Genomic DNA, 25,336 nt, shown 5'->3' with positions numbered 1-25,336 from the left:
ATACACACATACAAAAAGGAATGGTAAATTTCAGAGACATCCAAGCTCAAATGTTGATCTTCAAAACATTAGACATCTACGTTCAAGCTCAGATCTTCGAGAAATTGTTTTGCTTCATTCACGGATTTAAAGCATTTGAATGATTTATCAGGCAGAGCAACCCTTAGGTGAAAGGGATATAACAAAGCTGAACAAAGATTCCTCTGATATAATTCTGACATCACCATTTTAAAATGCAATATTTCTTGCATACCTCAGGACAAAAATCTTCAACAAAATGAAACTTAAGATTCTCATGCTCAGTAACTCCTTTCTGACGAGCAACCCAAATGAAGAGCTCCTTATTATTCACATTGTGACATCGAAGAATTGCATGACGTGGTTTTAACCCGTTCGACAGTTTTGGTTTCAGCACCCGATGTGCACGGTCGAGTGCAGGAAGGGAAGGAAATACCTCCGAGCCAAAGACCTCCATTAAGAATTTTTAAGATAGTACACAGGGCCCATATGTTCAAAGATAAATTGGCGCATATTTTTTCCTAATATAAACCCTATTTGTGACAGGTGTAATGCAGAAGTGGCTACTCTAACTCATATGTTTTGTTCATGAGTTAAGTTTAAATAATTTTTGGAGGGATGTGTTTGGAATATTATCTAAAGTTATAGATGCAGATGTTCAACCTAATCCACACAGCAATTTTTGGGATTATTCCAAGGAAGCATTTTATCCATTTGATTTTGACATGATATACTTTCTGTTTTTACTACTGCTGTTTATATATTTTTTTATATTATCTACTTGTTAAACTCCTCTTCCGATTTGTATATTCTTTATTTGGAAACCAATAAAAAAGATTGAAAAATGAGATGAAGAATTGAGAAAAAAACTGAGTAAGATCCCGGCTCTCAACGTCCTCACTGAGTCTATTATTCGCAAATTCAGTCTGTGGCTTCGACTCTCCAAATCAGTAAACCTGACTTTATTCTGCTCCAATGTATGAGTGGTCAAAGTTCACTTCTTTTCCAAAGAATTCAATTTATGATCCCGGTTTAATAAGCTCTGAAAATTGCCGCTGCTGTTTTTCATTCTTCTTTTCAAGTGTTGCCAACCTACCTTCGCTCACCTTTAACCATACTTCCAAGGTAGTAAATCTTTCACCAAGTTTTTCATCCAAAAGATTCGAGATAGCCTGTAAAGTAAGTTGAAACTTTTTAGGCTGTTCAAAGACATCTTCTTTCTTTCCATTTCCATCACCGGTTTCCTTGCCTTCGGCTAATGCCTTTCTTCCTCTGTTAGCCATTTCAGTCAAATCAAATTCAAATTCAATCAGATAAAAGTGTTATAAACACTTTGATAAAGATGTCAAAGGGGTGGTAAGTAAATTTAAAATGAACAGTGCAAAGCCAGAATGCAACCTACTCCATGTAGCGCCTCCATGAGAGTCCTTCGCCTAATGTAGCCTAACCCGCACCTTCTCAAAAATGCAGCTACACGTCGCGGTAACACAGATGGCAAGAACTATGATTGGTCCACTTGGCAGCTGCCAGTTTCCTCCTGCGCATTTCCTCTTGCTTCGAAGTTGGACAGTGGACCACATCAAGGAGAGGTTAGGTGAGGTAGTCAGAAAATATGTACATGTGCACGACTCTTCATTGGCAGACAATAAAGACTTGAAAATGGCATCAAAATCGTGCAAAGAAATTTCCAACATTGCTTTGGACATCATGGACTGCAAAAGGTAATGGAAAAACTTCTCATTTTTCTGCGTTGCAGTAATTTCAAAAAAAGTAACACTTCTGCAACATTGATTAGCTCCAACTCCAACAAGATGTAGTCAGCAGTCGCCATTGTTCGCAACTCAACACAAGTCAATTCAACACAGTAGCACAGAACCCCAACACCAACTAGCATTTTGGCAGTGATGCAGACACACAAAATCACAAGGAGAAATGCTCACAATGGCATAGCGTCTATGCAGAGGTATAATTCAGGCTTCAGCAGGTGAACAGCTTCTCCCCAGTATGAACTGACCGGTGTGCTTGTAGGCTGGATGACTGAGTGAATCCCTTCCCACAGTCTGAACAGGTGAACGGCCTCTCCCCAGTGTGAACTCGCTGGTGTGCTTGTAGGTTACCTAACTGAGTGAATCCCTTCCCACACTCTGAGCAGGTGAATGGCCTCTCTCTGGTGTGAACTCGCTGATGTACTTTCAGAGTGGATGATTGAATGAATCCCTTCCCACATTCTGAGCAGATGAACGGCCGCTCCCCAGTGTGAACTCTCCGATGTACCTTCAGTTCAGATGAGCAAATGAATCCCTTCCCACAGTCTGAGCAGGTGAACGGCCTCTCTCCAGTGTGAACTCTCTGATGTAGCTTCAGTTTAGCTAAGCAAGTGAATCCCTTCCCACAGTCCGAACAGGTGAACGGCCGCTCGCCGGTGTGAAGCCGCTGGTGAACCAGTAGGCTGTACGACTGAGTGAATCCCTTCCCACAGTCTGAGCAGGTGAACGGTCTCTCCCCAGTGTGAACTCGCTGATGTGCCAGCAGCTGTGATGACAAAATGAATCCCTCCCCACAGTATGAACAGGTAAACGGCCTCTTCCCAGTGTGAACTGACATGTGTGATCGTAGGTGGGCAGACTGAGTGAATCCCTTCCCACAGTCTGAGCAGGTGAACGGCTTCTCTCCAGTGTGAACTCGCTGATGTATTTTGAGCTTAAATGACTGAGTGAATCCTTTCCCACAGTCTGAGCAGGTGAATGGCCTCTCACCAGAGTGAACTCGCTGATGTACCTTCAGTTCAGATGACTGAGTGAATCCCTTCCCACAGTCTGAGCAGGTGAACGGCCTCTCCCCAGTGTGAATTCGCTGATGTACCTTCAGATGGCATGACTGAGTGAACCCCTTCCCACAGTCCAAGCAGGTGAACGGCCTCTCTCCAGTGTGAACTTGCTGGTGAGCCATTAGGCTGGATGACTGAGTGAATCTCTTCCCACAGACTGAGCAGGTAAATGGCCTCTCCCCAGTGTGAACTCTCTGATGTAGCTTCAGATGGCATGACCAAGTGAACCCCTTCCCACAGTCCAAGCAGGTGAACGGCCTCTCTCCAGTGTGAACTCGCTGGTGAGCCATTAGGTCAGATGACCGAGTGAATCCTTCCCCACAAATTCAGCAGATGACCAGCCTCTGCCCAGGGTGAACTGACTGGTGTGTCTGCAGGTGGGAAGACTGACTGAATCCCTTCTCACACACAGAACAGGTGAATGGTCTCGTCCCTGTGTGAACTTGCTGCTGTACCTTCAGTTGAGTTGACCGACTGAATCCATTCCCACTGTCTGAGCAGATGTTTGAAATTACAGGCGTGCCAGTCGGTCAGATGATCGAGTGAATCCCTCTCCGCAGTCTGAGCAGGAAGGATGATCGAGTGAATCGCTTGCTCCTCTTCTTAAGTATCTGGACAGAGACAGCAAAACTGGTGTGTTGTGTTCGGGATTCCCGTAGACAAATTCCTTGTCATTTTTAACCTGTAAAAAGATTTACAAAATCCATCAATGTGTGTAGGACAACATTTCAGATGAGATCACTTGAGTTGTCAAGGTGTGATCTGACATCACACTGTTAAAGTGAGGTTCAACCCAAGTTGGTGAGAGAAATCATCTTGTAACTGGACACAGTGCTGGTATCTGGAATGACCATCAATTCCCTGATGCTGTTCCCGTTTCTATAAGAATCAGGCATTTCTGCCATCTCCAATTTGTACCTTGGCTGAGTTTGACTCTCTCCATTGGTATTATTCCTTGTTCCCACTGAGCTGCCTGGCCCCACAGTAACTGAAACAGTGAAGTCGGCAGTGTATTCCATGCACCCACCAGGCTCTGTGTAGAAAACTTACCCCAACATCCCGTCGGTATCTATTTCCAAGCACCTGAAAACTCTGCTCCCTCGTGTTAGACACTTCAGCCCTGGGAAAAATCCTCTGGCTATCCAGACGATCAATACCCCTCATCATCTTATACACCTAAAAAAGTTCTAAACATGAACACGGAAATTATACATTGCTCTGAGAATTTGTCAGACGTATACAATATGATGAGGGAGAAGATAGGGTAAATAAATGCAAGCAGCTTGTTCCACGGAGGTTCGGTGGGACTACAACTAGAGGTCATGGGTAAGTGGGGAAGGTGAATATTTAATGGTAACATGTGGAAAAGCTCTTTACTGAAATGGTTGTGAGAGTGTGGAATGAGATGCCAGCACAAGTGGTGAATATGATCTCAGTTTCACCGTTTAAAATGAGTTTGGATGGGAGCCTGGATGGTAGGGGTATGGTTTTTTTTATAAAAAGGGCCCAAAGGATATTGGGAACCAAATTCACCACAACCACAAACTGTTCTTGCTGCCACCATCCAGGAAACGGTACCACAGCAACAGGCTCCGGGACATCATCTTCCACCAGGCCATCAGACTGATTAATTGCTTTCTTGACTGTCCTATATACAAACTAAACATTATAAATCAATTTCAATTACACATTGCACATTTAGACAGTAATGTAATGTAAATATTTCTACTCATCTATATGAAGGATGTACATAATAAAGTCAATTCAATTCACCATCTCCACTATCTGTTCTGTCATTCTGGCTCCCATTCCCCCTACAACTTACTTTAACCATATCAGCCCCAACCCCCACTAGCTCTAGTAAGCCTTACCACTAAGATATTAATTGCCTCTTGCTCTGTTCCCCTAACAAAGCCACTTATCAGCCCTTTGACTTTCCTCCCCCCAACAGTTTCTAAAGTGTTCCTCTTGTTATTGTGCAGGCATGGCACTGGAGTACTCTACGATGGCTATTTAATCTCATTCCCCTTCCCGATTCTCACCCAGTTTCCTGTGTCCTGCACCTTGGGTGGAACTCACCTCTCTTCATGTCATATCTTTCACCCCGTCCTACTGCTGGATGATCTGGAATCTGGGGGGGAGAGAGGGGGGAGAGAGAGGGGGGGGAGAGAGGGGGGGGAGAGAGAGGGGGGGGAGAGAGAGGGGGGGGAGAGAGAGGGGGGGGAGAGAGAGGGGGGGGGAGAGAGAGGGGGGGAGAGAGAGGGGGGGGAGAGAGAGGGGGGGGAGAGAGAGGGGGGGGGAGAGAGGGGGGGGGGAGAGAGGGGGGGGAGAGAGAGGGGGGGGAGAGAGAGGGGGGGGAGAGAGAGGGGGGGGAGAGAGAGGGGGGGAGAGGGGGGGGGGGAGAGGGGGGGAGAGAGAGGGGGGGAGAGAGAGGGGGGGAGAGAGAGGGGGGGAGAGAGAGGGGGGGAGAGAGAGGGGGGGAGAGAGGGGGGGAGAGAGAGGGGGGGAGAGAGAGGGGGGGAGAGAGAGGGGGGGAGAGGGGGGGAGAGAGAGGGGGGGGAGAGAGAGGGGGGGAGAGAGAGGGGGGGGAGAGAGAGGGGGGGAGAGAGAGGGGGGGGAGAGAGAGGGGGGGGAGAGAGAGGGGGGGGAGAGAGAGGGGGGGGAGAGAGAGGGGGGGGAGAGAGAGGGGGGGGAGAGAGAGGGGGGGAGAGAGAGGGGGGGAGAGAGAGGGGGGGAGAGAGAGGGGGGGAGAGAGAGGGGGGGGAGAGAGAGGGGGGGAGAGAGAGGGGGGGGAGAGAGAGGGGGGGGAGAGAGAGGGGGGGGAGAGAGAGGGGGGGGAGAGAGAGGGGGGAGAGAGAGAGGGGGGAGAGAGAGAGGGGGGAGAGAGAGAGGGGGGAGAGAGAGAGGGGGGAGAGAGAGAGGGGGGAGAGAGAGAGGGGGGAGAGAGAGAGGGGGGAGAGAGAGAGGGGGAGAGAGAGAGAGGGGGAGAGAGAGAGGGGGGAGAGAGAGAGTCAAAACCACAGTGAGCTCATCGTCTTGTTCAGCCCGGAGAAAATCATGCAGGAAATTCATGCAGGTGGATAAGATGATGAGAGGCATTGGTCGTGTGGATAGCCAGAGGCTTTTTCCCAGGGCTGAAACCGCTAACACGAGGGGGAATAGATTTAACCTGCTTGGAAGTACATACAGAGGAGATGTCAGAGCCAAGTTTTTTAAGCAAAGAATGCTGTGTGTGCGGAATGCACTGCCAGCGACGGTGGTAGAAGCGGATACAATAGGGTCTTTTAAGAGACTCTTAGATAGGCACATGGGGCTTAGGAAAATAGGTGGCTATGCGGTAGGGTAATTCTAAGCAGTTTCTAGAGTAAGATAAATGGTCAGACCAGCAATGTGGGACAAAGTATCTGTAACGTGTTATCGATTTCTATGTTTCGATGAAATTTATGGGAAACCTATCCCACGGAGTGGTGATTAATTGCAACCTGTCATCTCAGGGAGAGTGAGAGGGGAACGGGAGGGGTAGATTTTGATATACTGATATGGAACAGAAACATGAGCAGGGACCAGATGGGCCAAGTGGCCTTTCTAGTGTACATTGTGAATGTGGTAGAGACAATAAGTACCTGAGACACGGGATTTGATACAGAACTGATTTATCTTTCACAGATACACAATATTAAACCGCAGTCTAGTATAAGGCTAACATCAGCAGAACAGACTCCCCCAATGCTCAGTGACCAGGGGTCAGTCCTGGGTGTGATGAGCAACCGCAAGAACTGCAGACTCTGACAGTAACAGTCCCTCATGGAACCTGCAGCTGCCTTCAGTCACCGTGATGGTTAAACATTTAACACGGAGCTGATTTGAACTTCCTCCCTGATGTAGGAGCGCTCAGACCGAAGATGTAGGGGAGAAGGAAAAAAAAGAGATAATAAAGTTGTTCGCACAGATAAGGATAAACAGAGAGGAAGAGGTGGAGAGTTTCTTAAATGCATCTATTTTAATGCTAGGAGCATTGTAAGAAAGGTAGATGAGCTTAGAGCATGGATTGATAACTGGAAATATGATGTTGTATTTATTAGAGAAACATGATTGCAGGAGTGGTGTGATGGGCAACTAAATATTCCTGGATTTCATTGCTTCAGGTGTGATTGGATTGGAGGGGCAGGTGTTGCATTGCTTGTCTGAGAAAATATTATAGCAGTGCTTTGACAGGACAGATTAGAGGGCTCGTCTAGGGAGCATTTTTCGGTGGAATTTTGGAATGGGAAAGGAGTAGTGGGGTTGTATCATAGACCACCTAATCGGGAGTGAGAATTGGAGGAGCAAATTTGTAAGGAGATAGCAGATACTTGCAGTAAGCACAAGGTTGTGATTGTGGGAGATTTTAATATTCCACACATAGAAACATAAAAAATAGATGCAGGCGTAGGCCAAAGTGAATAATGTCACATTTATCCACGTTAAATTGCATCTGCCTTGAATTTGGCCACTCATCTAACCTATCCAAGTCACCCTGCATCCTCCTTGCAGCTAACACTGCCGCCCAGCTTCGTGTCATCTGCAATCTTGGAGATCTTGCATTTAATTCCCTCGTCTAAATCAGTAATATATATTGTAAACAACTGGGGTCCCAGCACTGAGCCTTGCAGTACCCCACTGCTGACTGCCTGCCAATCTGAAAAGGTCCTGTTTATTCCCACTCTTTGCTTCCTGTTTGCCAACCAATTCTCTATCCACATCAATACCACACCCCCAATACCGTGTGCTTAAGTTTGCACTTTAATCTCCTGTGTGGGACCTTGTCAAAAGCCATTTGAAAATCCCAATATACCACATCCACTGGTTCTCCCCTATCCACTCTACTAGTTACATCTTCAAAAAATTCTATAAGATTCATCAGACATGATTTTCCTTTCATAAATCCATGCTGACTTTGTCGGATGATTTCACCTCTTTCCAAATGTGCTATTATCACATCTTTGATAACCGACTCTAGCACTTTCCCCACAACCGATGTCAGGTGAACCGGTCTATAATTCCCCGGTTTCTCTCTCCCTGCTTTTTTAAAAAGTGGGGTTACATTAGCCACCCTCCAATCCTCAGGAACTAATCCAGAATCTAAGGAGTTTTGAAAAATTATCACTACTGCATTCACTATTTCTTGGGCTACTTCCTTAAGCACTCTGGAATGCAGACCATCTTGCCCTGGGGATTTATCTGCCTTTAATCCCTTCAATTTACCTAACACCACTTCCCTACTAACATGTATTTCCCTCAGTTCCTCCATCTCGTTCCGCTACTATTTCCATGTGATTATTTATGTCCTCCTTAGTGAAGACAGAACCAAAGTAATTATTCACTTGGTCTGCCATGTGCTTGTTCCCCATGATCAATTCACCTTGTTTCTGACTAAGGGACCTACATTTGTCTTAACCAATCTTTTACTTTTCACATATCTATAAAAGATTTACAGTCAGTTTTTATGTTCTCTGCCAGCTTTCTTTTATAATCTTTTTTCCCTTTCCTAATTTGGCCCTTTGATCTCCTCTGCTGGTCTCTGAATTTCTCCCAGTCCTCAGGAATGCCACTTTTTCTGGCTATTTTACTACCCCTAATTTCCCTTGTCAGCCACGGGTGCACTACCTTCCCTGGTTTATTCTTTTGCCAAACTGGGATGAACACTTGTTGTAGTTCATCCATGCAATCTTTAAATGCTTGCCATTGCATATCCACAATCAACCCTTTAAGTATCATTTGCCAGTCTATCTTTGCTAATTCACATCTCATACCTTCAAAGTTACCCTTCTTTAAGTTCAGAACCTTTGTTTCTGAATTAACTATGTCACTCTCCATCTTAATGAAGAATTCCACCATACTATGGTCACTCTTACCCAAGGGGCCTCGCACGACAAGATTGCTAATTAACCCTTCCTCATTGCTCAATACCCAATCTAGAATGGCTGGCTCTCTAGTTGGTTCCTCGACATGTTGGTGCCGAAAACCATCCCACACACATTCCAAGAAATCCTCTTCCTCAGCACCCTTACCAATTCAGTTCACCCAATCTATATGTAGATTAAAGCCACCCATTACAACTGCTGTTCCTTTATTTTACGCATCTCTAATTTCCTGTTTGATGCCATCCCCAACCTCACTAGTACTGTTAGGTGGCCTGTAAACTAATCCCACCTGCGTTTTATGCCCCTTAGTGTTATGCAGCTCTACCCATATCGATTTCACATCCTCCAGGCTAATGTCCTTCCTTTCTATTGCGTTAATCTCCTCTCTAACCAGCAACGCTACCCCACCCCCTTTTCTTTCCTGTCTGTCGCTTCTGCATATTGAATATCCCTGGATGTTGAGCTCCCATCCTTGGTCACCCTGGAGCCATGTCTCTGTGATCCCAACTATATCATATACATTAATAAGTATCTGCACATTCAATTCATCCACCTTGTTACAAATGCTCCTCGCAGTGACACACAAAACCTTCAGGCTTGTTTTTACAACACTCTTAGCCCTTATACAATTATGTTGAAAAGTAGCCCATTTGATTTTTGCCCTGGACTTGCCTGCCTGCCACTTTTACTTTTCACCTTACAACTTTTTGCTTCTACTTTCATTTTGCACCCCTGTCTCTCTGCAGTTGTTCACATCCCCCTGCCACATTAGTTTAAACCCTCCTGAACAGCATTAGCAAACGCTCCCCCTAGGACTTGGAGGAGGGACAGCCCTCAGTGATTCCTGTGTATGCTCCCTGGAAGCCTCAAGAAATGATAATGATCATGAATCAGGCCCCAGATAGAAAAGAAAAACCAGCACAGTTTGCTCAGTGTGTCCACAGTACTATGCATATGTTTAATGCGACTCGGCAAGATTTAATCAGTCTCTGCTGCATGATTCTCTCAGCTGATAAAGGGCAGAAATGGAAGGCAGAATTGAGATACCAAACCTATCAGGAGTTACATGCAGGAAACCATAATGAGAATGAACAGACCGACCAGATCATTCAAGCCTTGGAAAGGGCTCTCCAGCAACCTGTAAACATCACTAAAGTACCTGGATGCAAACCTAACCCTGGGGAATCGGGACCAGACTATTGGGAGTGATTTGTGGCCTGCTACGGCACCTTCGTAGGAGACCAAGCCTTTAATGATGGGAATCTGTCCCCCCAGTTCAATGCCCTACTGCTCCAATGCTGACCAACTGAGTTAGCCAACATCATTAAAACAAATAATTTGGATTGGCTTGACAATGACCGAAATCAAACATGACGAGCTTTGACATATTACTGAGACCTGACTTTTGAACCTCGATCAACACCGAAGGGAACTAATACTAAAGGTGAATATTTTCAGTGGGAAGAAGGATGCGAACGGGCTACATCTGGGGATCAGAAATGGGAATAAAAACCTACCAAGGGACAGGTGGGGACAACAACTCGTTTAGAAATGGACAAGCAAGGATGCTTCCTACCGTGAGTACCACCCCTCAGGAAGAGCCCAGTGTAATATTGACAGGTGCTGGAATTTCAATTCCGTTTATGATTGATATGGGGCAAACACAACCACTCTCAAACAGGAAACAGTTTCGGAAAAGGGATTCCAGCTATCAGACGCTACAATCACTCTGTCTGGGTTCAGAGGCACGGAACGTACGTATTCACGTACCCAGCCATTGCAGGTGGAATTCCAGGGGAACCAGCGTGAGGTTTCAGTTACTGTCACCACCAGACGGGGGTTTAATCTTGCAGGGAGAGACTTGTTCTGTCCTTCGGAAGTTGAGATTCTATGCTCGGACAAGGATATCATGTTGGAACTGTGAACAACTGATAGCTTCCTCTGATCACCCAGTGGTGGGCACTTTATCTGGACTCCAGTGTATTTGAACCCCTTCTGCCAGTGGCCAGCTCTCATGTGACTCTGTGTTATGACCCTTCGTGGTGCTCAACTGAGGAAAGCCAATATTATGCACCCCGAGGGACAGAAATTCCCAGTCACGGTGATTGGAGAGGATAAAGGAAGAGACCGTACTGCATTTCTGGCCAAAGTTCCAGATTTCTTTTGGCGACAGACAGGACTGGTGGTTCCCAATACCACCGTTAGGGTTTGCCCTGGGTTCAAGCCAAAGAGCCTAGAGTCCATTGCCTACACCTTGCTGAAACAAGCCTCCAGCACCGAGGGAGACTGGCAAGACTTGGCTGTGGTCCAACTCCGATACTGGAAGGAGTCTGAGGTGAAGGCGGGACATCTGGTGAGACACACTTTTAATATTGACCGATCCCAAGACGCTATACCCCATCTCTGAGCAAATTCAGGCCATGAAGTCGGTCGCACCAACTGTCCCCCTGTCCAGATCACTGTGAAAGAAGGACAGACTCTCCCATCCATTCCACAATACCCCGTCTAGCCCATCCGGATCACAGTGAAAGGACATACTCTCCCATCCATTTCACAATACCCCCTCTAGCCCGTCCGGATCACAGTGAAAGGACAGACTCTCCCATCCATTCCACAATACCCCCTCTGGCCCGTCTGGATCACTGTGAAAGGACAGACTCTCCCATCCATTCCATAATACCCCCTCTAGCCCGTCCGGATCACAGTGAAAGGACAGACTCTCCTATCCATTCCACAATACCCCCTCTAGCCCGAATCAATTTTATGAGGATGGAAGCTCTTTTGTGGATCCAGCAGGGAAACGATGCGATAGTGACGGACAGTGAAGTAATTGAACAGGCCTCTTTTGAAGCAGCTGTCTCCGCGCAGAAGGCTGAGCTGTTTGCTCTGACTCGTGCTCTGTTGCTGGGGCAACAGACGAAAGTGGGAACGTTTACACAGATTCCCGTTATGCATTTGGGATTGTACATGACTACAGGGCTCTCTGGGAACATGGGGATTCCTGACTTCCTCTGGCCACCCCATTAGTAATGCCACCTTTGTAAACAACTTACTCACCGCTCTACAGCTACCTCGAGTTTTGGCTATTATGAAATGTGCGGCCCACACACGCATGTCCGACTGTGTCACTAAACACAATGCTCTAGCAGATCAAACAGTGAAAAGTGCGGCACTATCCTCAGTAGTTGTAGCTTCCTCGGGTTCCCCGTCAAGCAACCCTCCATGACTAAAGCAGAACGGGTTTGCCAGACATGTGGGAGGTAAATAATTTTCAGGGGGACGCCTCTGAGGAAGAGCGCAAACTGTGGTCCCAAATGGGGTGCCAGAAAGACCCTGACCTAGCTTTTTGGATTACCCCAGCGGGACAGGTTTGTGTTCCTACACAGTTTTTACCAATATTGGCTGATTATATACATGATTTACCACCCCTGGGAAAGGAGGGAATGGTTGGTAGCCTGCACCATGCACACCGGGTACGAGTCCCTTGACAGGTGGACGTTTTTCTGTCTACAATTTGATTTTATTGAATTACCAATGGCCCACACTTTGTGGTGAAAATATACGAAGGGGTATGTAACGAATTAGCTATCAAGCAACAATTCCACTGTGTACACCACCCACGGGCCGCTGGCAGAGTGGAAAGAGCCAACAGCATTCTGAAGACTAAACTGGCCAGACTAACGGTGGAGGCTGGACTCACTTGGTCGAAGGTCCTACCGTTAGCCCTATTCCACGTGGGTTACCCCATAGGGGAAAGCAGGGTTGTCACCAGTTTAAAACATCTATGAACGGCCCATGAGGATATCCTGGGGACCAAGACCTTGTGCACCATTGTTCCCAGAAAGCCTACCAGCAAAATTAGATATTGGAAGAGATGCGGAAATAAATATGCCAACTAACCAAAATTTTCCAAGCGTTACATTCACAGGTATGACAGGCTTACAAGGAAGAGAACTACCCAGCAGAGAGGAGTGACTATCCCACCATAGAACCTGGGAATTTATCCTGATCAGGAACTGGGATTGAGGGAAACTCAGACCTCGCTGGAGAGGACCATATGAAGTGTTACTGACCACTCCGACACTGTGAAACTGAAGGGGCAATACATTGAACAGACTGCAAAGATGTTACTGAAGGAACTGAGTAGAAGGACTCTCTCGGATTAAAGGAAATTGTATTGATTGATAGCGGAGAGTGATGAACCTCTAGGTTTCTTGCCGTGGATTGTCATTTTAAGAGATAGTGCCTGAGTGACATCAGTCGCCAGCTTTCTGGGGAAGAGAGGGGGGGAGAGAGGGGGGGGAGAGAGAGAGAGAGCACGAACGCGCGCTGGAACTATTTGACCACACATCGTGTTTACACTTCCCAGTTTGTTTCATTGAAGCAAGGATTATTCATCCTTGTCACTTTGTTTGATCCATTGGAGTGGATCTGTTGGTTTGGGAGTATCCTGTGAGGACCACTTGTGCTAGCCCTTGCCTGGGTGTGGTAATTCACTTGAAGAGGTACCCTTGTGACCAATCACTGTTGGTGATAATTCGTATAATCCAAATGGGAATGTTGTTGGAGTATCTCATGGCTACCACTTTTGTTAACCCTTAGCAGGATTCGGGTGTGTTCTGTGGTAAACACTTGTGAGAAGGGATATTCTGTGGAAATCACTGTCAGTAATACTTTGTGTGTTGGATCTGGATTGGGAGTACCTTGCGGAATCTAGCTGTGCGTTAACCCTTGCTTGGGTGGTCATTCCCTTTGAAGACTTATCCCTGTGAAAAGCTAATTTTGGTGATATTTTGTATGTGGATTTAGAGCAACGATGGATAAGACCTACAGCGACTGTTATCCTGTTTTACCACAGTGGAATTTGTGGAATTCAGTGTAGTTGCCTTCTCTCGACATTCACCTTGGATTAAAAATATCTCTCTCGTCATTTATTCCATGGCTTAACTGAACTTTTATACTTCACCATCTCAAGACTTTGAGCTTGGTATTCCCTGAGCTCATTGGTTTGGGAGTTATATTTACACATATGTGTACTCATAACACCTTTAACTTTAGATTATTTTGCTTAAGTTGTTATACAAGTAGATACTAATAAAGACAGCGCTTTTAACATCAAAACTAGACTCCAGGTGTTGTCTATAGCTGCTGGTTCATTTAAACCATTACGGGTGCGTAACAGTGGTGTTTGTGTTTATGTCTTTGAGAGGGCTCACCCCAGCATCCAGTTAAGATTTTCCTGTCTCTGTCACACTTATGCCAAATGGGTAGAACTAGGGGCCCTGACAGACACAGTGTTTTGACAGATGTATCTCAGGCCCCCAGCAAACAGAACTTCCTATACTGGGAAACATGCTTCCTGGTCATAACTGCAGGTGCCCAGCAGAGGAGAGGAATAACTGAGACTGAGCGATCTTTGATGATAGTTTTTCTCTCCTATGGAGTAGCCGGGAATTCGCAAGAGATAATCAATTTGGCTACAGCACTTGAGGAGCTGGCCACAACACTGCAGGGGCCCTGACAGAAACACAGGCCCAAGTAACAGAAATACCCACTGAAATGATTGCAATCTGGCAAACAGTCGTATAGAATCGTACAACTTTAGATTTTATCAAGCTGAGAAGGGGAAACCTGTGCTATTATTGACACAGAATGCTGCACCTCTATCCCTGATGTGTCTAATAACACTACATCTCTCTCCGAGCACACTGCTTAGGAGACTGACAGCATCAAGAAAGTAGGGCAGGATTTACACGGGTTCACGGAAGGGTCGAAATGGTGAGGTGATCTTCGAAGGCCTGTTTGTAATATGTGGGGCATGATATTGCATTATGTCCTAATAGTTGTACATCTCATTGTTATAGTTATTGTTGTATGCTGTTTTTCCCACTGAGAAGTCAAAGCTGTACTTGGTTGCTTACTCTGTAAAAAATTACTGTTTTGTTGCTCATGTAATGATCAAAAAGGAGGGAATAATGAAGTATGGTTTAACACTTCGTTAAACAATAGCAGCCTGTTTTTCTGAAAGAAACTGCTGATGATCAACAGATGTACTAAGCCATGCTGAGCCATATTTCTTCTTGAGGGTAGCTAGCTAGGGTTTCAGGACACTCATCACCTTGTGTGATCATGCACAGAGATAGGACAGATTCAGTCTGTTCTGTGTGTGTAAACCATTATGACTATTTTGTCATTTGTCTTTAGGGGCTCCAGCCTGTCATGTAGTAAATAACTTTGGTTCCAGCCTGTCTAGTGTGGGGAGTATCTGGATGGATATATCTGTGGTGAAGGGGAATTGCTAGTCAGTTAGTGGATAGGGTGGGAACAGTAATTGACTGTTCCTGTTTGAGTGACTAACTGAGTAGGTACTTGAAATAAAGAGTTTGTACTATTACAGTCTCTGAGAGACTCTCTCCGGATTCGATTTGGGAGTGGTTTTAAAGGGCTGGGCTGCTGGAAGAACAGTACCAGACCTGGACTAATTGCAACTGGGTCTGACAGAGGCATAACTGGTTCTTCAGTCTCACTCCAGCTGTTTCCTACCTTCCCTTGTACAGGTATGTAATGTCTAAAGGACTAGTGTTTGAATGAATGAGACTCACCAAACTTTCTCCTGACTGAATCACTGGAATCTCCAAGTCAGATGGGTCCTCTCCAGTTGATGCTCTCAATCCTGGGGCTGGTTCACATGTTGCTGTTCCCTTGTCTTCAGTCGTGGGTTTTCTTCCAATAAATCTCTCACTGCAGGTCTAACTTTAACATGAAAGATAATGAAGCACATTAACAATAAAAAGCAGAACCAAACATTTCTGCTTAATGTTACTAAGAACAAAACTCACTGAAATTTAAACGTTGAAGGCAGATATAATGATCTCAGTGAAGAATCTTTTATTGTCCCTCACATGATACAAAAGAATATGGGATAAAAAGGAGCCATCATTCAGACATGGTAAGACATAAGGTACAGAATTAGGTGATTTGATCCATCTGGTCTGTCCCACCATTTAACCACGGCTGATTTTTATTCCAACACCATATTCCTGCCTTCCTCCTGTAACCCTGAAGCCACTTAGCAATCATGAATATATTAATCTCTGTCATAAATATACCCAAATCGCAGCCTCAACCAACCTCTGTGGAAACAAATTCCACACTTCGGACACCTAATGGCAAAAAAAAATTCGCAACTGAATTTTAACGAGAAGCATCTTTATTCTGAGACTGTGCTGTCAGATCACAGACTCTCCGTCTAATGGAAACATCCTCTCCATGTCCACTGTATCCAGGCTGTTCAGCATTCGGTAGGTTTACTTAACCAAAGCTCGCCTCCACAAACCCCACCGTCCCTCTGAACTCCATCCAGCACAGGTCCAGAACCATCAAATGCTCCTCATACATAAAGCCGATCATTCCTGAGATTATTCATGTGAACCTCATTAGCAACAACTGTACTGAACACATTTCCAGCAATAACAGACAAACTGGTTCCAGGATAATTGACAGGGAAAAGTTGTGCTTTCTTTACTGTTCTACTATCACAGATCGAGTCATTTCCATTTCCAGGTTAAATGTAATAAAAAGAAAGTGGAATTACCAGAAACACTCAGCAGGTAAGGAACAGCTGCGGGGAGGGGAACAAACTTTACAATTCAGGTTAATGACGTTTCGTCAGAATGACTTCAAACATTTAGCAACTTGAGATTCTGCCTGATTTCCACCGAGTGACAAACTGGTGACAGTGAGGGGTCCCCTCACACAGTTTGAACACCAGACTCACGGGTCTATTTCTACTGTTGTAAACACGGAAAAGCCGGTCCGGAGACGTCAGAACACACCGCAGCTACTGAATTAATTATACAAAAATGACAAAGATAGAAGAAACAACAAGCACTTTGTTATATATACTTTGATCCTCACCAAATTTTTATCAACACACTATAGAGAATTTCCCATCCGGACACTTCACGCTTTGCATGGTAACTGCGAGGATCTGCACAGTCCTTTGGATCCAGATCAGTCCTCGGTAAAGCAGGCAGTGAAATCAAAGATTCCCACAACCTGGGACGTTCTCCTTTCTCACCCAGCACAGTCCGGGAGAAGACACAACAGCCAGAAAGCTCCAGGACAAATGCGAGGAGCCTCTGGAAGCGGGGCGAGTTCGGGAAGTTAATGGGACTCGGTGGGCAAAATCACACCACGTGACCTTGCATCACAAAGCGGAGGGCGGGGCGAATCTGCGGCACACAGTCTCAGGTGACCTGTCGGCGGGACTTCCATTTCAATTCTGCGGAAACAGACAGCCTGGGCTCCTGGTTTGGATCGTTCAATGCAGATTAAGTGAAGTCGACACATTTCTGACGAGCCCAGATAGTTGGGAAACAAATGAATTCCTGGCCCTCAGTTCGGGGCTCACGGCCAACATCGGATCTCCCCGCTCGGGATCGGTCTCAATAGTCACTGATGGGAAAGTGATATCTTCAGCCCGCAGACAGTGATCCCGACGGAAGAGACGAAAGTCTTTCCCGATAACACAGCCGACCTACTTCAACTCTGAGCGGAGAGGATAACACCGTCCAGCCGGAGACTGTGAACATGCGCGGAGAGATTGTTACATCATCGGGAGGCGGGGCCTCTGAAACAGACGCGCGGCATCTGCGGTTAAATGGGAGGGGCAAACGGGATCACGTGTCGGGATTGGTGACACCTCCCGCCCCCCCCCCCCCCACCCCCAGGCAGAGACTCCAACTACTCATTAGTCTGTGGAAAGAAGCAAACTTGCCGCTCACATCTCCTCTCACCTTAAATTTATTAGACATTTCAACCCCCAGGAAAAATATATCGTCTGTCCACTCTATCTATTCCTCTCGTAATCTTATAAACGTCAATCCAGTCTCACCCCAGCCTGCGCCGCTCTGGAGAAAACAACACGTTTGTCCAGCCTCTCGTTATAGCTCATGCCCTCTAATCCAGGCAGTGTCCTGGTATACCTCTTCTGCGCCCTGTCCAAAGCCCCGACATCCTCCCGAGAATGGGGGAGACCAGAACTGTATGAAACACTCCAGATGTGGTCTAACTAGTTTTATAAAACTGTGTTACGAGCTGCAACGTTTTAGAAACGAACCAGCAGCAATAGAGTTCACAGCGGAGTCTGGTTTTGATGTTAAAACCATTCTCTTTATTAGTGTATAGTAACTTAATGAAATAAAGGAAAGTTGACAGTGTTAAGTGTATATATGTGTAAATGTAATTCCCAGACTATCGAGCCTGAGGGGACAAAGCTTAGATTCCTGAGATGGTAAAGTAGGAATGTTCAGTAATACACGGAATGATGGGACAGAGATATTTGTGATCCAGGGTGAAACGTAGAGAAAAGGCCATTACTTCAAAATAATCGCCGTCGAAGTTTTTATCCGTTGAATCCGTCCACGTACGAGTTATCAGCGAAAGTGACCTGTCACAGGAATACCGTCTTCCCGGGGTTACCACACAACATACCCAGGCAAGGGTTAACACAAGATATTCCATAACCCACTCCTATTGATTATACGAAGTGACAGCCACAGACGTTCGTTGTGTTTCCGTGTACCGATGATCAACCCACTCTTGTGGGCAGAGGAGAGTTCCAATCCTCAGCTGCGACTAACTGAAGCGATCAGCTTTTCCAGTCTCTCTCTCTCTCTCTTTAGACTGGCCGACTGCCTGTCTGCAGATCGCTCTCTCTCTCTCTCTTTTATGGTTCAGTCCACAGTCAGCGCTGTCAGCCTGTGACTGACGTCATAGTCCCGCCTCCTTGGAGTCTAAGATCCCTCTGATCATCGACACTGTTCATAGTTTTACATTTAACAGTGTACTGTCGCATACATTCGACCTACCGATCTGCCAAGATGATCATCACTAATCAAATCTCACTGAGATTTCTCAGGTCCTGTTGAATTTATTGACAAGTGCACCAATACGGGAAGGTACAGGTACAGAGAAACATTGACTTATGGCAGCATCACAGGCAAATACATTCAGATAACACACGGAACATAAGTTATACGATTCTCTGCCAGTAACAATCTGTAAATATGTTTTAAGTCATTAGCGATGTATAAAATACATTGTGTCATGACAAATATTAAAATGTGCATTTTGTCTCAATAACAGACTTGGAAATGTTGAATTTGGTCCCTGTCTCCATTCCTCCTGTAATCCACAACCAGCTCCTTTGTTTTTGTCATAATGAGGGAGAAATTGTTTTCTTGACACCACTGTGTCGGGGTGATGACTTCTTCTCTGTAGGCTGCCTCATTATTATTTGAGATTAGGCCAGTCAGTGTAGTGTCGTCAGCAAATTTAGTTAGCAGATTGGAGCTGTGGGTGGCGACACAACTCATGGGTGCACAGAGTAAAGGAGGGAGGAAGAAGACAACCCTGTGGGGTATGTGTGCTGAGGGTCAGAGAGAGAGAGAGAGAGGTGAGAGAGCCCACACTTACCACCTGCCGGCTATCTGACAGGAAATCCAGGATCCAGCTACACAAGGCAGGGTGAAGGCCGAGGTCTCTGAGCTTCTTGTCGATACTTCACGCCTTGGTATGGCTACTGCTCTGCCCATGACTGCAAGGAACTGCAGAGAACTTTGGAGAGCAGTGAACATCAGAGAAACAAGCCTCCACTCCATGGACTCTCCCTACACTCCCCCTCCCTCGGAAAAGCTGGCCACGTACTCAAAGACCCTCACAACCTGGACATCCTCGCTGCAAATCCGCTCCCACATCGGGGAAGAGATACAAAAGCCTTAAAGCGCGAACCACCAGGCTCAAGGACGATTTCCTGTCTGTGGTTATAAGCCAAATGAATGATAAAATGGACTCGGCCTCACAATGTAACTCGACGTGACCCTGCACCATATGTCTATCTGCACTGCACTTTCTCTGCAGCTATAATGCTTTGTTACATTGTTGTCTTGTCATTTTCATTTTTAGAATTACTAGTACATAATCTTCTACAGCTACAGAATGAAACAAGACTTCAATAGATTAATATGTATATAATTAATAAAGTTGAAGGAAAAAACTAATCGTAAAATATAAAAATGGAAAATATATATAGGAAAAGGAAGGAAATAAAGAACCCCATCTAACTTGGGGTGAACCCACTAACAACAAAAAAGGGAAAAAACCCATTAGGAATCAACCCCCCGGAGCAATACGTTTAACCATCATCTAAATATAAAAATAGAATCATCAACCGCCATTTCATATTTATAATAAAATAAAATTGGAAGGAAACCATATAGCATATTACAAATTAAATGATAATATTTGGCAAAGAACTCTATCTTCTCTCAAAATCGAATCGAGGATCAAAAGTTCTCCTATTTTTTTTTCAAACTAAGACATAAGATTCCTTGAGAAAACCATTCAATTAATGCAAGGGAAGAAGTATCTTTGTATCTTAATAAAATAGCTCTTCTTGTCAATAGTGTAACAAATGCAATTACATGTTGATCTGAAGATGAAATACCCTGAATATGATGTGGAACTATACCAAATAGAACAGTCAACCTATTAGGTTGTAAATTCATTTTCAGAGCTTTAGATCTTATTGGAAATAAAGACTTCCAAAACGATTTTAATGATGAACATGCCAGAACATATGTGACAAAGTAGCTACTTCAGTTTTATATATATATCACAGCATTTGTCTATACTAGGAAATATTTTCGATAGTCTCTCCTTTGTTAAATAATAACGGTGAACAATTTTAAATTGAATTAAACAATGGAATATAGAAGAACAATTTCCGTTTTTCAAAACTTGAAGCCAATCTTCATTAACAAAGATCATATGAAGTTCTCTCTCCCAATCTTGTTTAATCTTTAGTGATATGTTCTCATTTGTAACAAAAATAAGTTATACATTCTGCCAATGGAAACTTTCTCTAAGGGATTCAATTTCAAAATGGTATCTAACAAATCAGATTCTTGTAAATATGGAAACTTAGGTAAGCATTGTTGTAAAAAATGTCGAAACTGAACATATTCCAGAAAAATGTGTATGAGCGAGAGAAATTTTGTCAATTAGCCCTTCAAAGGTCATCAATCGACCATCACAAAATAAATCTCTAAAAGAATGGATCCCTTTATTGTTCCATAGGAGAAAAATGGGGTCAGTTGTTGAAGGTTTAAATGAAAAGTTTCGATATAAAAAACTAGACAACTAAATTGTTTCAAATTTAAAAAATTACGAAACTGAACCCAAATCCGTAGGAATAGTTTAATAACCGGGTAAAGATTTAAATTTGGAATTTTGGAGAGCTGTAAAGGTAATGGAGCTGCTAATATTGAAGTTAAATGAAATTGTTTAACAGCTTTTAATTCCAAATCAACCCATAATGATTTTTGTTTCTTATCAAGCCAATATAACCAAAAACATAATTGTCTAATATTCACAGCCCAATAATACAGTCTTAAATTAGGAAGTGCAAGTCCACCATCTTGTTTAGATCTTTGTAAATTATACTTATTAATTCGTGGTCTCTTATTGTTCCAAATAAAGGAAGAAATAAGAGAGTCAATTTGATCGAAAAAAAATTTAGTTAAAATGATAGGTATACCAAACAAGGCAGTAAGGGGATTTGGGTCAAATTGGACCCAAAAAAGTTGTGAAAAGGTATGGAATACTTCCCGCCAAATCTTTTCAATTGTAGGGCCAAACCAAATGATATGAATTAAAGAGGCATCAGCAGAGTTGCATTTATTACAAAGTGGAGAAACATTCGGGTAAAAACTGGAGAGCTTCTGTTCAGAATCGTAAGCTCTATGAACCACTTTAAATTGTAGAAGAGAATGACGAGCACAGAAAGATGATTTATTAACCCGTTTAAGAATTTTATTCCATCTATCATCAGAAATCTGACAATTTACGTCATCCACCCAAGCTCTTTTTATTTTATCAAAGAAGTCTTGTCTAGACTCAATCAACAAGTTATAGATACCGGTAATAGAACCATTTACAAAGGTGTCCTGGTAAACCTCTTCTGCGCCCTCTCCAAAGCCCCGACATCCTTCCGAGAATGGGGGCGGCCAGAACTGTATGAAACACTCCAGATGTGATCTAACTAGTTTTATAAAACTGTGTTACGAACTGTAACGTTGTAGAAACGAACCACCAGCAATAGAGTTCACGGTGCAGTCTGGTTTTGATGTTAAACCCATTCTCTTTATTAGTATCTACTTATAACATAGTAATTTAACGAAATAAAGCAAAGTTAGCAGTGTTATAGATGTGTAAATATAACTCCCAGACTATCGAGCCTGAGGGAACAAAGCTTGAGTCTTGAGATGGTAAAGTAGGAAAGTTCAGTAATCCACGGAATAAATGATGGGAGAGAGATATTTGTAATCCAGGGTGAAACGTAGAGAAAAGGCCGTTACTTCAAAATAACCGTCGGCGAAGTTCTTATCCGTTGAATCCTTCCACATACGAGTTATCAGCGAAAGTAACCTGTCACAGGAATACCGTCTTCCAGAGGTTGCCACACAACATGCCCAGGCAAGGGTTAACACAAGATATTCCACAATCCACTCCTATGGATTATACGAAGTGACAGCCACACACATTCGTTGTGGTTCCGTGTACCGATGATCAACCCACTCTTGTGGGCATAGGAGAGTTCCAAGCCTCAGCTGCGACGAACTGAAGCGATCAGCTTTTCCAGTCTCTCTCTCTCTCTCTCTCCCTCTCCCCCTCTCCCCCTCTCTCCCTCTCTCCCTCTCTCCCTCTCTCTCTCTCTCTCTCTCTCTCTTTAGACTGGCCGACTGCCTGTCTGCAAATCTCTCTCTCTCTCTCTCTCTCTCTCTCTCTCTCTCTCTCTCTCTCTCTTTAGACTGGCCTGTCTGCAGATCGCTCTCTCTCTCTCTCTCTCTCTCTCATGGTTCAGTCCTCAGTCAGCGCTGTCAGCCTGTGACATGACGTCATAGTCCCGCCTCCTCACGCCGGCGCTCTTAAAGAAACAGTCACAGTACGACTGCAGGCTCGTAACAGGCGCAACACAACTTCCCGACTTCTGAACTCAATGCTTCAACTAATAAAGACAACCATGCCATTTGCCTTCTTAACCACCCGATCAATCTGTGCAGTCTCTTTCAGGGAGCGATGAACTTGGAGTCTAACATCCCTCTGATCATCGACCCTGTTCAGGGTTTTGCATTTAACAGTGTACTGTCTCATTCATTCGACCTACCGAGCTGCCAAGATGATCATCACTAATCAAATCTCACTGAGATTTCTCAGGTCCTGTTGAATTTATTGCCAAGTGCACACGTACGGGAAGGTACATGTACAGAGAAACACTGACTTGTGGCAACATCACAGGTAAGTACATTCATATAACACACAGAACACAAATTATACGGTTCTCGGTCAGTAACGATTTGTAAATATGTTTCATATTATTAACGTTATATAAAATACACTGTGTCATGATCAATATTAAAAGGTACATTTTGTGTCAATAACAGACTTTGAAATGTTGAGTTTGGTACCTGTCTCCATTCCTCCTGTAATCCACAACCAGCTCCTGTGTTTTTGTCACAATGAGGGAGAGGTTGTTTTCTTGACACCACTGTGTCGGGGTGATGACTTCTTCTCTGTCGGCTGCCTCGTTATTATTTGAGATTAGGCCAGTCAGAGTAGTGTCGTCAGTAAATTTAATTAGCAGATTGGAGCTGTGGGTGGCGACACGTCATGGGAATACAGAGATTAAAGGAGGGGGCAAGGAGACACCCCTGTGGGATATGTGTGCTGAGGGTCAGCGAGACCGAGGTGAGGGAGCCCACTCTTACCACCTGGCGGCGATCTGACAGGAAGTCCAGGATCCAGCGTTACAAGGCAGGGTGAAGACCGAGGTCTCTGAGCTTCTTGTCGATACTTCACGCCTTTGTATGGCTACTGCTCTGACCATGACAGCAAGGAACTGCAGTGAACTTTGGAGAGCAGAGAACATCGGGGAAACAAGCCTCCCCTCCATGGACTCTTCCTACACTTACCCTCCCTCTGAAAAGCAGGCCATGTACTCAAAGACCCTCACAACCTGGACATTCTCGCTGCAAACCCGCTCCCCCATCGGGGCGAGATACAAAAGCCTTAAAGCGCGAACCACCCGGCTCAAGGACGGCTTCCTGTCTGTGGTCATAATCCAAAAGAATGATGAAATGGACTCGGCCTCACAATGTAACTCGACGTGACCCTGCACCATATGTCTATCTGTACTGCACTTTCTCTGTAGCCATAATGCTTTGTTACATTGTTGTTTTGTCATTTTCATTTTTCATTTTTATAATCTTTTTTACCAGTACATAATCTTCTACAGCTATAGAATGAAACAAGACTTCAATGGATTAATATGTATAAAATTAATAAAGCTGAAGAAAAAAAAACTAATCGTAAAATATAAAAATGGAAATTATATATAGGAAAAAGAAGGAAATAAAGAACCCCATCTAACTCGGGGGGAACCCACTAACAACAAAAAAGGGAAAAACCCTTTAGGAATCAACCCCCCGGGGCAATCCGTTTAACCATCATCTACATATAAAAATAGAATCGTCAACCGCCATTTCATATTTATAAAAAAATAAAATTGGAAGGAAACCATATAGCATAATTCAAATTAAATGATAATATTTGACAAAGAACCCCATCTTCTCTCAAAATCGAATCGAGGATCAAAAGTTCTACTATTTTTTTTCAAACTAAGACATGAGATTCCTTGAGAAAACCAACCAATTAATGCAAGGGAAAAAGTATCTTTGTATTTTAATAAAATGGCCCTTCTTGTCAATAGTGTAACAAATGCAATTACAACTAGATCTGAAGATGAAATACCCTAAATATGATGTGGAACTATACCAAATAGAAAAGTCCATCCATTAGGTTGTAAATTCATTTTCAGAGCTTTAGAACTTGTTGGAAATAAAGATTTCCAAAACGATTTTAATGATAAACATGCCGGAACTTATGTGACAAAGTAGCTACTTCAGTTTTACATCTATCACAGCATTTGTCTATACTACGAAATATTTTAGATAGTCTCTCCTTTGTTAAATAATAACAGTGAACAGTTTTAAATTGAATTAAACTATGATTGGCACATATAGAAGAAGAATTTCCGTTTTTCAAAACTCGAAGCCAATCTTCATTAACAAAGGTCATAATAAGTTCTCTCTCCCAATCTTGTTTAATCTTTAGTGATATGTTCTCTTTTTGTAACAAAAATAAGTTATACATTCTGCCAATGGAAACTTTCTCTAAGGGATTCAATTTCAAAATGGTATCTAACAAATCAGATTCTTGTAAATATGGAAACTTAAGTAAGCATTGTTGTCAAAAATGTCGAAACTGAACATATTCCAAAAAATATGTATGAGCGAGAGAAAATTTGTTAATTAAATCTTCAAAGGTCATCAATCGACCATCACAAAATGAATCTGTAAAAGAACGGATCCCTTTATTTTTTCCATAGGAGAAAAATGGGGTCAGTTGTTGAAGGTTTAAATGAAAAGTTTCGATATAAAAATCTAGACAACTGAATTGTTTCAAA

At 44.0% G+C, this 25,336-nt stretch overlaps 1 protein-coding gene across 4 annotated transcripts; it reads right to left on the bottom strand.

The window, feature by feature from the left end:
• Positions 1–1,641: 1,641 nt before the first annotated feature.
• LOC132388947 (zinc finger protein 229-like) lies at positions 1,642–17,211 on the bottom strand. 4 transcript variants are annotated; one of them, XM_059961365.1, is made up of 3 exons: positions 16,666–17,211; positions 15,351–15,501; positions 1,642–3,527 (listed from the first exon to the last, which is right to left on the bottom strand). In XM_059961365.1, exon 3 carries the CDS (start codon positions 3,133–3,135, stop codon positions 1,996–1,998), a length of 1,140 nt encoding a protein of 379 aa, XP_059817348.1. In that variant the 5' UTR covers positions 3,136–3,527; positions 15,351–15,501; positions 16,666–17,211; the 3' UTR covers positions 1,642–1,995. The 4 variants fall into 4 exon arrangements, with proteins under 4 accessions (XP_059817348.1, XP_059817349.1, XP_059817347.1 ...); XM_059961366.1 differs by having other exon boundaries at positions 15,351–15,497; XM_059961364.1 differs by lacking the exons at positions 15,351–15,501; positions 16,666–17,211 and adding an exon at positions 3,896–4,969.
• Between the last annotated feature and the right edge of the window lie 8,125 nt (positions 17,212–25,336).

This window comes from Hypanus sabinus, unplaced genomic scaffold, assembly GCF_030144855.1.
Source record: "Hypanus sabinus isolate sHypSab1 unplaced genomic scaffold, sHypSab1.hap1 scaffold_440, whole genome shotgun sequence".
Taxonomy (NCBI): Eukaryota; Metazoa; Chordata; class Chondrichthyes; order Myliobatiformes; family Dasyatidae; genus Hypanus; species Hypanus sabinus.
Note: the sequence above shows the minus strand (reverse complement) of the source record. Positions and strands in the feature narration are given on the sequence as shown.